Raw genomic sequence first — 15,080 nt, forward strand, 5'->3', positions numbered from 1 at the left:
CCAACATGCATCCGGTTACCCCAGAGAAGCCCACGATTTCTATCGATGAAAGGGAAAGAGGTTTGGTCAGTCAGCACCGTGACGCGTTCATACAGCTACACGTGTCGGGTTCTCGATGTAAAAGGCGAGACTTTGCATCAATCGATGAAACAATCGTCCAACTCCCCACAAAGATGGCGAATTGACCAGGAAGTGCAAAGAGAAGGGAGAGTGAGTTGCAGGTAATATACACTGTGATGCTATGGTGAGAGGAGCAGATGTTATTAGTAAGAAATTCTAGGTAGGCTTGGTAGGTCCCCCATTGAATTCATTACCTAAGGTGAATGAACTCGTCTTTTATAATAACCGCATACCATTAACTTCTCAAAATAATTACTAGTATTATAATAATATACAGTGTATATATTTCGAATAGACCTGCTTGCCATGAATATTATACCTAACCTTCTTACCCTTACTGCTGGCACAGAAGCCCATCACAATGGCCGTTTCCTTACATCTTCACAAGGAGGGAGCATGGAATTGCACGTGATCTGTATGCAGTGATGGCCCGTGGGGGAAAAGCCAGAGAGCACGGCCAAGTTCTCCATAGACATCCAGCTGCTCATCCACTGAATCAACATCAGATATGTCGCTACTATTCACAGCCTTTGGAGACGGAAGGCAATGCTAGATATTTATATGTGAACGCGGCCTCCTCTCTTTGTTAGCTAATGGATCATAATTAGTCAGTGGCCTTTATTCTCGAAGCGACTGCGATGAATTATCCATGTCTGATGGTAGTGAGAGAGGTCAATGGAATCCACACTCGATGATTTGCTTGCAGCCGCACCACCTGCCTTGCTTTGAAACACCCCCGAAGTAGGAAGAGACAGCGATCAATGGCCTCGTAATTTTCCGGGTCTTTGAATTAAGCTTCACCGCATATGTGTTGTCGTCCTTGATATAGGGGCTGAAGTCTGGCTTCTGCTTCTGTTTACTTCACCCGTCAGAAGCAGGTACCTACTTTTAGCGTATGATGCACGTTAGATAGTGGACCACCTGCCCCAAAGAAATATTGCTTCAGTGTTGACGTGTAAGCAAAGCAGATTGTAAGTGCCCCTCACCTGTAGCCAATGCGCAATGCAATTAGATGCTTTCCAGGGAGTAGGTACATGCAAGCGTCCATGATCATGTACAAGTACCAGAGTGCATGGTGATCTTTCATGATGCATCACTGACTTGTTGTCTGTTAAGTTCAAATAGTCAAGGTAATTATGGACAAGTGAATCACGATTACGAGTGAGGTAGGTAGGCAGGTATGTATGTAGGTAATGAATCGCTTTGACAATAGATTCAAATAGTAGGGAGGGGAAAGTGATATGGGTGGGATATGACTCCAGGTGGTGCTCTGTGTGCCCACGCTGGCTGGCTACATGGACGTATGTGCATTCAGGAACTTAACCTACACTGACTTGATGTACATAACACTGATTTGGTTGCTTGGGATAGCCAGCACCTTGCAGCCAATTCAAAATTGATCGGTTGACCGATTGATTGATCCTGCCAACGAACCCCTTTGAGTTAGTTGCTACATAATACTGCATCCAAGGTTGACTGTTCTGATCTGTTTCTTTATTACCACCTGCCTGCCACCACTAACCAACAAACGGCTGCCTTGCTTGGCAACCACTGCTTCTCTGCTGTCTACCTCGATTACTTAATGAGTACGTACACTACCACCACTGCTTTGCTCCCTCTCTACTGCTGCTCGACCCAACCTGCTCGACCCAACCTGCTTAGCGACAACCAACCTTGGCCTAGACGCATTTGTTGATTGAATGGTAGACTGAACGACGACTACCGCTCCGGACACCACACCCCCAAACCAAACCGCGACCCGCATATTCATTCAATATCCCCGGTCCCCTAAGAGAACGTCACCGCAATCTACTCCCACTTCCACTCCCACTTCCTCATTCTCAACAACGGTACCAGAACTGCAATATTGACAGCTGATCGCCCATCATGGCCAACGACGAATACGATGTGAGCCGTCTTCTCCCCTGTCCCATTACCCCTCATCCCCAATATGCCTCTGCTCGCCGTTATCGACTCCCCCACCACCATACAGACACATGTCGCTAACAATGACAATTACAGTTTCTCTTCAAAGGTGCATCCCTTCGACATGCCTCCGCGACTCGCCTCCTCTAGTGCAACAGCTTACTGATCTCTTTGATTCTTGTTTACAGTGGTCCTGATCGGAGACTCGGGCGTCGGAAAGTCCAACCTGCTTAGTCGATTCACCCGCAACGAGTTCAACCTGGACTCCAAGTCGACAATCGGTGTCGAATTTGCTACGCGATCCATCCAGGTCGATTCCAAGACCATCAAGGCGCAAATCTGGGATACCGCCGGTCAAGAGCGATACCGCGCCATTACTTCGGCCTACTACCGGGGTGCTGTTGGTGCGCTGCTTGTATACGACATCAGCAAGCATCAGACCTACGAGAATGTCACACGATGGCTGAAGGAGCTGAGGGACCACGCCGATGCTAACATTGTCATCATGCTGGTCGGAAACAAGAGTGATTTGCGACACCTACGCGCTGTTCCCACGGATGAAGCCAAGCAATTTGCTAGTATGTACCCAACTCATCATCAGGCTCCCAGAATACTTGGGAGGCCCCCGTTCCCATGCTGACTTCAGTCCAACAGGCGACAACCACCTCTCATTCATCGAGACCTCTGCTTTGGATGCAAGCAATGTCGAGTTGGCCTTCCAGAACATTCTGACCGGTACGTTCTTCAAACGCTTTGCTACGTTTCCTACAACGCGAGAGCGAAACAGATGCAGTCCACCCACGGGCCTAGCTAATGCAATGCCTCTACAGAGATCTACCGTATTGTTTCGAGTAAGGCACTCGATAACGACTCTGCCGGCGGTCCTACCATCAACGCAGGCCAGAAGCTCGAGATTAGCAAGCCTGCCGACGGCGATAGCGCAAATGCAGGAAAGTGCTGTTAAGATTCTGTGTGGACCGTATCTCGTAATGTCCCTGGGATGCTATGGTCATAGGATTGGTATGATGATAATGGCGTCGCATATGTCCGGGATGCTTTATGGCAGGCACGAAGCAAAGGGGTCAGGAATTGATTTTGTTACTTTCCTCCTGTAGAAGCAAGGCTGGAGCTTTCCCGTTTTCTTAAGTAATTAATCTGCTTGCTGAGTTCACGAGCTGACATGAAGAGACGTTCATTATGCACCTGCATATCGTCTCTACCCAGTGAACGAGCGGTACCTAGTGTCTACAGAACAGCTCTACGCTTCAAAGCTCCAACAAGGGCTTGCAAGTTTATAGTTTTGTTGATCAACAATACCAGGTAGGTAGTTGAAGTTGGTAACTTTGAATCTACATGAGTAGCTTACAGCAGTCCAAGTTTACCTACCTAATCTTTGCAAATATGTCTATTCCACAATGCATCTTCTGGAGATATGATACTCATATTACCCCAAAAACAAGGTAAACCCGACCTGTATGTAAACCAGACCGTCAAAGCCAACACGAGTTCAATTTTGCTGCGTCCCTTTTCTTTACCTGCAGATAGGAGGATGTTCCCAAGCAGTGGATATTTGGGCATCGTAGCCCCGCACTGCTACACCACACCGCCACTACCACCCACTTAGGTACTTGTGCAGCAGGGGAGCCACATTTCTGATAATCTTATCCTTATCCTTATCGCCAGAAAAAAAGTTCCAGGCGCGCATTGGAACCTCTCAGGTAGTACTGCAATTTTTGGTTGCGCGCATGGGACTTGCGACTGCTATTCTCACTTCAGCACCACCATCACATTTATTCTTCGAACAAGAAGATCTCATCGACAATACTGAGATTGAGTCGCAACGAAAGACTCTCTTGCAAATCACTACTGGATCGTCAATTTCGGAATTGCCTCGAAAACGAAGGGGAAATCATGGGTGGAGCGTACAAGTCACTGAACGGCAGCGAGAAGGCCGATTCGGCCTCTGCCAATGGAGCTCGCAAGCAGAAGAGCCGCGTGCTCATCGTGCCCAGTCGTGGAGTAACCTATCGGTAAGCGCACATGGACGCATGAGCTGGGGATTGCTACAATAGCTAGGGTACTGACAGCGAGGAATTGTTGTAGGCACCGTCATTTCATTAATGACGTTTCGTCAATGCTTCCACATGGCCGCAAGGATGTCAAGTTTGATAGCAAGTCGAAGCTCTACCGTAAGGCACACCCACAAGCTCCGGGCTGCATTGCATGATATATGGAACTGAAATTGGCTTAACAGAACTTTGTGAGTTGGCTGAGATGTCAAACTGCAACAACCTGCTCTATTTCGAGGCGCGCAAAGGTCAGGATCTTGTAAGTCAAACAACCCACAACCTCGCGGCCAGCACATTCTGACTGACAACATAGTACATGTGGTTGTCCCGTGTCCCCAACGGGCCTACTGTGAAGATGTAAGCGACTTTCGGGCTCTATTCCTTCCTGTTCCAGTCGTTATTCTTCGTTACTCCAGTGTCTTAGGGTGGTGGACTCACCGTTCATTCGAAGAATTGCCTTGGTCCCCTCCTAAGACATTGTGTTTATTCCAAAAAGAGCAATACTAACGGTTGGCAGGCACTGCCAGAATCTGCACACCATGGAAGAGCTGCATTTTGTCGGCAACTGCTTGAAGGGATCCAGGCCTGTTCTGTCATTCGATGCTGCATTCGACAAGGAACCTCATCTCAAAGTCATCAAGCAACTTTTCCTGCAGACTTTTGGAGTTCCCGAGGGTGCCAGAAAGAGCAAGCCTTTCATTGATCATGTTATGGCGTTTACCATTGCGGATGGCAAGATCTGGCTCAGAGTTTACCAGATAAACGAAACCGAAAAGGCCAAGGCGGGAGAAGATGGCGAGACAGAGAAGACATATTCCAAGAACCGAACCAAGGAGACAGATATTAACCTTGTTGAGATCGGGCCTCGCGCTGTTTTCACGATAATCATGATGTGAGTCTGGCTCTACAAGCCCAAGTTGATGAGCTAACAAACTTGGCAGGCAGGAAGGTTCCTTTGGCGGCCCGATTATCTACGAGAACAAGGAATTCATCTCACCTAACCAGGTCAGATCCGATCTACGGAGGCAGCAAGCGGGCAAGCACAATGCTAGGTCTGAGCAGTTTGTGGAGAGGCTGGCTAAGAAGGGTGACCTGGGCCTACGAACGCATGGAGGCAAGAAGATGCCTAAAGATGCTCTGGACTCCAGAGAACTATTTGCCTAAAAGATTACACAAGTGGAAATGGCGTTTGGCGTTTAGGCAGGGGTTCGTGTGTTGCCTGTCACAAATGTATATTCGATGTCTGCAGATGGATACCTCAGGACTATGCAAGTGCCTTGAATTAGTGCCCAGAATGTTACTTGTTATTTACCTCGAGCCACCTCGCTCCACGTCTACTTTCTCCACGATGTCCGGGCATTAAAATAGGTCTTGATCATTGAGCAAACCACCGAGAATGTTGTTTTGACACTACCTTCCAGCAGACTGATTGATAGCTGGAGCGCTTAGGCCATGTCACCCAAGAAGCCAAGTTGTAAGGCACCGGCGAATGGGTGCTAAATTGTTCCGGCAGGTGAACGTCACTCCCGCCGAGGTCCCGACCACTAGGTACAAGTCGCGTGACTCAACCTGGTCGCGTCTTGTCTCTGGCTTCCTTCTTCTCCCCTCAACCACAGAACCATGGCAACACAAGACCCAACAAGTGCTTCAATGGCACTTATAACTTCCGAGCCGGATATGTCTTTGTGTATTGGCAACACTTACTTAGATAGCCCCAACGGAGGGGTGATTATTGATTGAGTCCTCCGGTGCTGAAGCCCCTTGGTCGACTGTGGCTTTCGCGACTTAGCAGTGCTCAACTCTGCTTTCGAACTGCAATCCATTCGACCCGAGGAGTACGATATCTCTCACAACTCACTTGAGACTCCAGTCTTCTCTTTGTACAGGGTGCCTAGCTCAGGCTCTGACTTGGGCCCGAGAGAAGTGAGTGACGCTCAGCAGACACCACTGGCTGAGCAAGTGTGGTCTGTAACATTCTTTGAGGGTGTCAGTCTCATCGGTGCATGAGACAAGAGTTCAGTATATCAACGAACTGCAATCATTATATTTCGTAGGTAGATTCTGTTGCCACAGTCCTCATTAGCATCCAGGCATCTAATAATTATCCAGCCAGAATTGCCCACATTGGAGAGACTGCTACTATGGCTGGACAAGCGTTCTTTCTCTTTACGAGTTTACCCTCGGAGATATTACTAAACGTCATGAAACGCATGGGGGTTCGAGATCTTACCAACTTTGCCATGACGAACAAACGTCACTGCGGAATCTTTCAAGAGAACCAGGTCACTCTCATGACCAATGTGCTCCTTGGCCAACCGGAGTTTGAGTCGATTCTCTACGTCCACACACTGGGCAAGATCGACTTTACACATGTCATGCTGTATCCTCGGAACATCTATTTCAATCCGAACCGGGAGGATGGCAAAATCATTCATTTCACCCGGTTTCCTGTTTCGTTCCATGAGGGAAAACTCATCTGTCCCCGAAAGATCGAGTTTGAGCTTCAGGATCTGTCAGCGATCTGGAACATGGTAATGGCCATTGACTGGTGGGTGGAAGAGTATCCTCGTCTACGGTGGCACCAAAATCCGAGGACAGCCGGTGCCTTAAAACCAGTGAGGAGATAAGGCTGCGAAAAGCCATCTCGACATGGTGGCTATTTGCCGACTGTTTCCATAACCAGTGGGCCCGTTATCCCCTACATGCCCAAGTTATGGCAGACGGATGATCGTCTGCATCATATCCGCCGCCTGAGCACCATCGAGATTCGCGAACTTGATGGCCTCTGGGCCATCATCGAGAGCACTGTCCGCCGGGATGTTTGCACGGACATGGGACCAGAGGTAAGTGGCTTTGCCACCCGAGCAGGGTGTTGATCTCTGATCCAGACTTGCTGATGATGTTTTACAGGAATACAACATGCCCTGGGATATTACGAGGGCCGGAGCAATAACATCGTACGCACACTGATGAAGATGAATCCTGGGAGTCTCAAAGCGGTTTTGGAGAAACGTCCACGGACCAACAAGTCGGGCATAATGCAGATGGCCCGATGCCTACAGCAGCACCTGAGCGCCGACCAAGAGGTGCTGTCTGCGACCATCGATGCTGTCCTACAGGAGCGGTTGCTACTACAGTGCTACAGTATCGATGAGCTCCCTTCCAGCGGCATCTTGGACGAAGAGAGCTACGTGGGCGAGGACGACGACGCGTTCAGGACGGATGGCTGGCCGACTGGGAACCCGCCGCTGTCGAAGCAGGAGATCGCCATGTATCCGCCTGAGCCTACGCACCCGGTTCCCTATGGCGACGATGCGCACGAATGCTAGGCCTATTGGGGTGTGTAAGCGTGGGCTCCTGAATATTTGCAAGGGGCCAGACTTCCATTCTTTATGCTGTGTTAGTGTGATCCAGAAGTCTCAAAAGTCCCCAGGCTTTGCGTGTATGTAGTCGATCAGATCATCGAGTTCCAGCTAGACTATTTGCTACAATCACGCTATGAATATAATACCAGTACCCTTGACCAGACTCTTTATATGCAATAGAGCCTGCCATTTGGTTTCGGTGCAGTTAGTGAGGTTCGAGGGTGGTGTACAGTCTCATTGTAATTTAATCGGGTCTTTCATTGAGCCAATCCCGAGGGGCCGCGGGGGCGGCTCAAGTACCTAAATTACAAGGCTAGCTAGTGGCCTTCTCCTGCGCGTCTTGTCCATTGCACCCTGCTGTAACTCCTTCAACACATCCAATATCTCTCAGATAATACTTACCTACGACGCAACGCAAGCGCTGGCGTGACCATAATTGTCGCCTCTGGATACCAAGCAGTCAGTACTACCTGGCTTGACGGGATTTGACCCTCAGGCACCCTCTCATCTTGAGTCGCGCGTCGGCCGCAACGGGTGGCAGCATGGACTTTTAATTCATCGATACTTCCTCTACCTCTTCTTCCAAAAGTTGCTGTCCACGCCTCACACAACACAGAAGCCCGTTCTAGGCCAGCGTCCTACCTAGGTAAGTTATATGCACTTATCGCCCGGCGATGTTTGCAAATTCCACCCCCAACTCATTTGACAAGGGGGTTACCAACCCTAACTCGTGCCTCTTCGAGTTTGTGCCTCAGAATTATGGTTGATCATGCCTACCTGCATATCAAGGGTCGCAGACCTGGCAACACCTCATGATGAGCGCTGTTCTGGAGACTTGGCTACTCCGGTCTTGCCCACATAACTTCCTTTCTACACATAAAACATACGCCAATGGCGCGAACTCTTGGCTGATTCTGACATACAGAGATACCATATCCATGCCAAGTATCTGTTGTGGAGAGTCTTCCAAACATTTTTGTTGAGGTATTCAGCCTATTGGTCTTCGGACTTGGACCTTTCATCCACCTAGTGTGCAAGGCTGTCAGGACGATTACTGGTGGAACGTCTTTGCTCACGGAGTGCAAGACCCTTTTCAACTGGAGACCAACTTCTGAGTGGACCTAGGCTTCTTCTTGGTATTTGTGCACATATGGTATTGATACCCGTGCATCATGGACCAAGGACATGGCGCCTCCGAGGGTGCAGACCATGTCATGCTTGACGTCCCGAACGGCCTGGGTGATCATGAGAATTACTTGCAGGGCGGCGAGAATGGGAGCAACCGCGCAGCCTTTGATGGAGAGTCAGATCTCGAGGTTGATGCTGAATATGACATGCGCATCGATGAAGATGCCTTTTTGAGGAATAACATGCCCAGGAGGGCCCTTCTCCCAACAGGCTGTTGCTACGATCCGCGCATGAAACTCCATGCAAATGCCGATTTTGGTCCATCGCCTCATCACCCCGAGGACCCAAGACGTATAGAAGAGATCATGAAGATGCTCAAGAAGGCAGGGCTTGTCTATACTGGTCCTGATACTGACCTGCACGACATCCTGAGAGATACCCCAACCAAGTACATGTGGAGGATACCTGCCCGCGAGGCCACCAGACAAGAGATTTGCACTATGCATACACCTCAACACTATGACTGGGTGGAGCATCTATCAACGAAAGACACCCAAGAATTGCGGAAGATCAGTCACGAGCTAGATCAGGGCCGGGACTCTCTCTATGTCGGTGCTATGTCGTTTGAAGCTGCTTTACTGGCAGCAGGCGGTGCCATTGAAACTTGCAAAAACGTAGCCGCGGGGGAGGGTCAAAAACGGTCTCGCGATCATCAGGCCACCGGGTCATCACGCTGAATACAACGCTCCTATGGGATTTTGCCTATTCAACAATGTTCCCATCGCCGCTAGGATTTGCCAAACCGAGTTCCCTGAGACTCGCCGCAAGATTCTCATCCTAGATTGGGATGTTCACCATGGTAATGGCGTCCAGAACATGTTCTACGACGACCCCAATGTCCTTTACATATCGCTCCACGTCTACGCCAACGGGGACTTCTACCCTGGAAAGCCCGATAATCCCGAGATACCAGACGGAGGCATAGAACAAGTTGGCGAAGGCACAGGTCGAGGAAAGAATGTGAACATTGGCTGGAACAACCAAGGTATGGGCGATGGCGGGTATCTCGCCGCATTCCAGGAGATCGTTATGCCCATTGCACAAGAGTTCGACCCTGACATGGTCATCATCTCTGCGGGCTTTGACGCCGCTGACGGTGATGAGCTTGGAGGGTGTTTCGTATCTCCGCCATGCTATGCGCACATGACGCATATGCTTATGTCTCTTGCGGGCGGCAAAGTTGCTGTCTGCCTGGAGGGTGGTTATAACCTAAAGGCCATCTCCATGTCAGCGCTCGCTGTGGCTCGGACTTTGATGGGGAGCCGCCGCCTAAGTTGTCTCTCCCTCGGATCGATAAGGACGCCCATAAGGTCCTTCAGAAAGTGAAAGCGACACAAGCTCCCTACTGGGAATGCATGCGGCCTGGTGTGATAGATGTACCTGCGGTGGGCCCAGGTTCGTCGCGACTGCACGATGTGATTAGAGGCTATCAACGGCAGGCTCTTGCAGAAAAGTGCGGGCTGGTCCCGCTATATATCCATCGCGAGGCTCTCTTCAAGTCTTTTGAAAACCAGGTACTCGTATCCCCAGGGATATCGGAAAAGAGAAAGATCATCCTGCTGATCCACGACCCGTAAGCCTCTTCGTGAATCGAGGTGCAAGAGTGTCGTCTCCTGAAGCTAACCGTGGACAGTCCGGAACTGGTGGCCATGCCAGATCTCATTGACAACAAAGTTGATCCACACAACGCTTTTGTTGTAAGAAAATGTCTTGGCCAATGACACGATTGTGCAAGGAGCTAACAGATGCATAGATGGACGGTGTTACATCCTATGTTGAATGGGCCCACGAAAACGATTTCGGCATCATCGATACTAATATCCCTCATTACATCACACACCCAGAGGATACCGATCCGTATATTCAAGGGGCCGATGAGAGAACTCTTGGGATCCAGATGAAGGAGCTTATGAATTACATTTGGGATAATTACCTTCAACTGTGGGAGGCGGAAGACATCTTCCTCCTTGGTGTTGGCAATGCGTATCTGGGAGTTAAGCTCCTTCTTACAGAACGACGTAAGTCACCTTTGGCGGCAAGTAAGATGAAGTGAAGAAGCGCAGCATGCTAACGATTGGCACAGATTGCAAGGACCGCATATCCGGAGTCATCAACTTCGTCACGGGCAACCTGCGTCCCGTGAAGTCCAGTGTTGACGAGGACCTTTCGGGCTGGTACAAACGCAATTCTCTCGTATACGTTGCCGACGACCACGCCTGCTGGATCGATGCGGACATGGCCAAGAAAGTGAGTAAGAAGCGATTTGGCGGCGTTAAGAGAAGCAGTCAAACCGGGCTCAACAAGATGATGCACGCCCATGCTGGCGAAGTACACGAATGGATTGCCGAGAGGGTCACTTCGGACAAGGCCGGGGACGACTCGACGGATGAGGATACGGATCCGCATTTGGCAGGACGAGGAGGATAACCGGATTTTCTGATCACAAGGAAGAAGAAGGGCGCTTTTGTTTACAGTAGACGCGGGTGATGACTGGGGAGTAGTATGTGACAGGCGGCATGAGTGCTTCGTCTTTTACAGAAAAGGAGGTTTCAATGAAGCTGTTTCGTGGTGCCGAGATAGTCTCAGCCGTGGGTTTACATAGGTTAGGTAGATATCCAGCCAGCACTGCACTATAAAAGAAATGCTGGCCCACCCCTGATTTGTCTTTCTTTGTTCAGAGTTGCGCTGAGAATTGTTTCAAGCATGCTACATTGTATACGTAGATGTAGACGGTCATAAGAGAAGGGGAATTATCCATGCAATATGAAAACGCAACAACTGCCAGGTACTGAGCAGGCAAGCATAGAATGATGTGCATAGCAAGTGACCATCAGGTAAGGTGATCCTTTACAGGTACATACGATATGTACCTAAGTACCTACCTACCTAGGGGCTGCTGCTGCAGGTGCAGCTTATCGATAAGGTGGGTCTAGAAATTATGTTAGGTACCGGTCTGTTTGCGATGATGGCAATTGATCAATTGATTGATTCCACCCGCTACAGGCTAAGCAGAGCATCCTCAATCAATACCCAGACATTACCTGCGAACGCAACACCCATCAAACCCCAAACGCACATGCACTCTTGGATTACATTCTTCTTCTATATACAATAACCCTTCCGGATTCGCTTGCCAGAGCTGAGGAAAATTCAATCAGCCCGAAAAGGGCCAGGCCGCTACCATGGAACGCGACTCGCGCAGCAGGAGGTAAGCGCACGCATCCCAATCTATCAGTCGAGAAACGATCTACACCAAACCAGAGGGAGGGAACGCGGAGAAGGCGGTCAACCATGAGGATATTCATGGAAATCTTGCCCACTTCGACGACGCGAATCCGTCGATACTATTCAAGAGAACCGCCACAAGATCCTGGTGCTGGCGAGAATGCCTTTGCACCTGATTCATATCTTCTGCGACTTTTTCTCTTGTGGCTATGGCATACGTCTACGGTGGCAAGTGATGCCGCTGGCAAGCGGATTTGGTGATACTGGCTACTCGTCTTCAGGACGCGAGCAGTGGATATGTGGCTGCTGTCGATACTTGCCTACCAAATACTGACCTGGTGATGATTTCAGATACGACGATGGCGAAGTCACTAGATATGGCGCCGGCGAGTCATACCGACCCTTCAACGACCGCACTGATCGAGAACGCCCTGAGCGCCCCAACCGTCCTGATCGTCGACCACGGTCACCTCCTAGGCCCGGGAGAAGCCCACCGCCTCGAGAGCGAGCCAGGACACCTCCGGCCTTAGACAACGACAGATACATCCCGGATCGAGACCGTGACCGAACGCCACGCCGACGCTCCAGGAGCCCCGGGCGGTTCAGAAGAGACCGGTCGCGCGAGCGGGAGGCCGACCGGCCTGCTGTCGGGGGAGATAGCTGGAGACGACCCAGGGAGAGGACCAGAAGCCCTGCAAGGCGGCCATCACCGCCTCCCCAGAGACGCAGCCCCTTACGACGCAACAGCCCACTTCCACGACGTTTCTCACCCAGACGGGACATTAGGGATGACAGGGATCGACCACGATCCCCTAGGCGGGTCTATGATTCTGCAAGGTCACAACACCCTGATCCTTACTTTCAACGTCCGCCTGCTTCTTTCCCTGCAAACATTCGTTCACATCCCAATTCTCCTCAGCCCCGTATTCCATACCACAACTCTCCCCCTTCTGCCTCGGGACCTCGGTTTACGCAGGTACGCGAGGCATCCGTTGGGGTTGCAGCTGGTGAAAATCCCAATGCCATTCCTTTACCCTCTCGTCGCACCCATCCGTCTGCCGGTTTGGAAGACTTGGGAGGAGAGTCGGTAAACCCCAACAATCTCCCTCTTGCGAATAATCGTTTGGGGCCCCGAAGGGATCCTCAGTATGGTTCCTTGGGCAGGCCTCAAAACTCGCCTGACAAGCGTCATGCTCATCAGTCTTCTAACTTCGGCAATGATTTCGTTCCTGCAAATGCCGGACGTAATACGGTGTCTAACATGGCGTATAGAGGCCGGTCCCGTTCTCCACTTGACAGAGATCGCGGGCGAGATTTCCGCGACTTGAGAGATCGTGATCGCCGGAGCCCGGGTCGACGACCTTCTCCGCCCGGACCGTGGGCAAACAACTTCAGGCGCCGTTCTCCTAGCATGGACCGGCGCGATGATCGCTTTGGTCCCCCGAGCCGGCGGCAGTCGCCTCCTCGTGACTCCGCTGTTTTATCGGCTATACAATCAAGAGACATCTCGAGACGTACATCGCCTCATCCCATCTCAGCTCGATCGGATGATCGGTCACGCCCACAGTCCCCGCTCCCGTCTCGGCCGCTGTCGCGATCATCGCATCATGCGCCAGGCAGAGACCGTAGCCCCGTGCGTGGACCGCCGGTTGGGGATTGCACAACAACTCCAGCTAGATCACCGCCGCGTGGGCCAGCGGGCTATCGGGCACCTCCTACCGGTCCCCGAGATAATGGCCGTGATATGAGGGATAATCGAGACGCAAGAGAACAGCGGCGTGAATCGGTTTCGGCCTCGCAGTCCAGGCCAGCGCTAGTTCCTGCCGGACCTTCAGCTCGACACGACATGCCGAGTCCAAGTAACCCACCTTCGGGCCCCCGAGGCTTCGCAGCATCCCGTGGTGGTGGTTTTGGGCGAGGCGGTGGACGTGGTAGTAACTGGGGCACGACGATTCAAAGTCGAAACATACCTCCGGCCAACGATCCCACTTCTGCCACCGCTGCTAGCAGCAACATTCCTACTGGTCCACGAGCTTCACAGACATCTCTGTCTGTTCCCAGTACGCCGGTGTCGCAACCCAAGTCATTCAACCCGCCGAAGGGGCCTTCCGCCGACCTGTCTACTAAGCGCCTCTCCTTCGCCGAGCAGCTCGTCGCTTCGCTGCCCCCCATCATACCCGGCGGCAAGGTCGACCCGGCGCAGCTACCGCTCCATACGGGCGTGCTGCCGGAGCTGCAGACGCACTTCAACCAGCTCAAGGAAGAGGAGGAGAAGATCCGCCTCGACTCGTACGCGAAGCAGGAGAAGCTGCGCAAGAGCCTGGCCCACTGGGACAAGCTGGAGCGCGAGGCCAAGGTCATGGAGCTGCGGTCGACGCTGAGCGAGCAGAGCCTTGCCAAGGTCTCGGGCGATGGCGTCGGTGGTGCTGCGTTTTGAGGAAGGACATGCGGGGGGAGCTACGCTTCATTTACATGTTGTATTATGGTTGTTCGCTATTGAGGCGGTAACCTGCTGAGAGTCGCTCCCGCTGTTTCCCTCATGGGATACTGAGATGGACAACGCACAGTGGGGAGGCCAGCAAACCAGAACAACCTGAGAAGCTATGTATGTGTATACTAGGGGAGTGGGCGATGAGAGCAGAGAGCGAGCGTGGTGGAACTGTAATAAGCTCTTGCGCAACCCACCCTATGTGTATGAAATGAAATATGTATGATGAAGCCATCGACAATGGAAAGGAAGAGAGTTACCTAGCTGGCCTTCATTTTCTTTCTAAACCTCGACGAACAAATAGGTGCATAGAACCGAGATGAAGGGAAAGAAAGCACAGAATCACATAAATAATAATACCTCCTCAATGGTGAAAGCCTGCTTCACGTCCACCCAAACCAATTTTGCTTGATGACGTGGTAAAGGATATACGTAACGTGCAGGTTCTTGGTCTACCCGATGATGCAGGTCCTCTAAGAGGTAAGCAATCGAAACAATGCACAAGTATTCCCGATCGTGGTGTCAGGATTTCCCTTGGAAATGAAAACAAACTTCAGTTCTATCATCCCACCTACGACTTGCGAACAATACATGCCCAGATCGTAAATCACGAACCGGGACTCGGGCAGTACCTGATAGCATATTGACCGAGGCGCTTCACGATATACCACAACATGGCAAGTCAAGTTACAAAGTCAA

At 51.1% G+C, this 15,080-nt stretch overlaps 5 protein-coding genes across 5 annotated transcripts; all 5 read left to right on the plus strand.

Moving 5' to 3' along the window:
* Positions 1–2,007: 2,007 nt before the first annotated feature.
* PG994_002182 (secretion-related small GTPase) lies at positions 2,008–3,010 on the plus strand (the record flags this gene model as incomplete). The annotated part of the gene is made up of 5 exons (XM_066853591.1): positions 2,008–2,028; positions 2,143–2,155; positions 2,235–2,624; positions 2,701–2,781; positions 2,877–3,010. The coding sequence occupies 5 exons, from the start codon at positions 2,008–2,010 to the stop codon at positions 3,008–3,010; spliced, it is 639 nt and encodes a 212-aa protein (XP_066721732.1).
* Positions 3,011–3,957: 947 nt separating this feature from the next.
* On the plus strand, positions 3,958–5,279 carry PG994_002183 (uncharacterized protein; the record flags this gene model as incomplete). Its single annotated transcript, XM_066853592.1, has 6 exons — positions 3,958–4,076; positions 4,150–4,235; positions 4,301–4,374; positions 4,429–4,472; positions 4,633–5,007; positions 5,057–5,279. 6 exons carry the CDS (start codon positions 3,958–3,960, stop codon positions 5,277–5,279), a joined length of 921 nt encoding a protein of 306 aa, XP_066721733.1.
* A 977-nt stretch (positions 5,280–6,256) lies between these two features.
* On the plus strand, positions 6,257–7,444 carry PG994_002184 (uncharacterized protein; the record flags this gene model as incomplete). The annotated part of the gene is made up of 3 exons (XM_066853593.1): positions 6,257–6,663; positions 6,799–6,958; positions 7,091–7,444. 3 exons carry the CDS (start codon positions 6,257–6,259, stop codon positions 7,442–7,444), a joined length of 921 nt encoding a protein of 306 aa, XP_066721734.1.
* Positions 7,445–8,652: 1,208 nt separating this feature from the next.
* On the plus strand, positions 8,653–11,095 carry PG994_002185 (uncharacterized protein; the record flags this gene model as incomplete). Its single annotated transcript, XM_066853594.1, has 6 exons — positions 8,653–9,216; positions 9,287–9,907; positions 9,967–10,241; positions 10,302–10,365; positions 10,422–10,686; positions 10,752–11,095. 6 exons carry the CDS (start codon positions 8,653–8,655, stop codon positions 11,093–11,095), a joined length of 2,133 nt encoding a protein of 710 aa, XP_066721735.1.
* A 2,059-nt stretch (positions 11,096–13,154) lies between these two features.
* PG994_002186 (uncharacterized protein) lies at positions 13,155–14,330 on the plus strand (the record flags this gene model as incomplete). The annotated part of the gene is made up of 1 exon (XM_066853595.1): positions 13,155–14,330. One exon carries the CDS (start codon positions 13,155–13,157, stop codon positions 14,328–14,330), a length of 1,176 nt encoding a protein of 391 aa, XP_066721736.1.
* Between the last annotated feature and the right edge of the window lie 750 nt (positions 14,331–15,080).

The sequence above is a fragment of the Apiospora phragmitis genome (genome assembly GCF_038363925.1).
Source record: "Apiospora phragmitis strain CBS 135458 chromosome Unknown utg000002l:1.0-5516284.0:1.0-5523493.0, whole genome shotgun sequence".
In the NCBI taxonomy this organism is placed as follows: domain Eukaryota; kingdom Fungi; phylum Ascomycota; class Sordariomycetes; order Amphisphaeriales; family Apiosporaceae; genus Apiospora; species Apiospora phragmitis.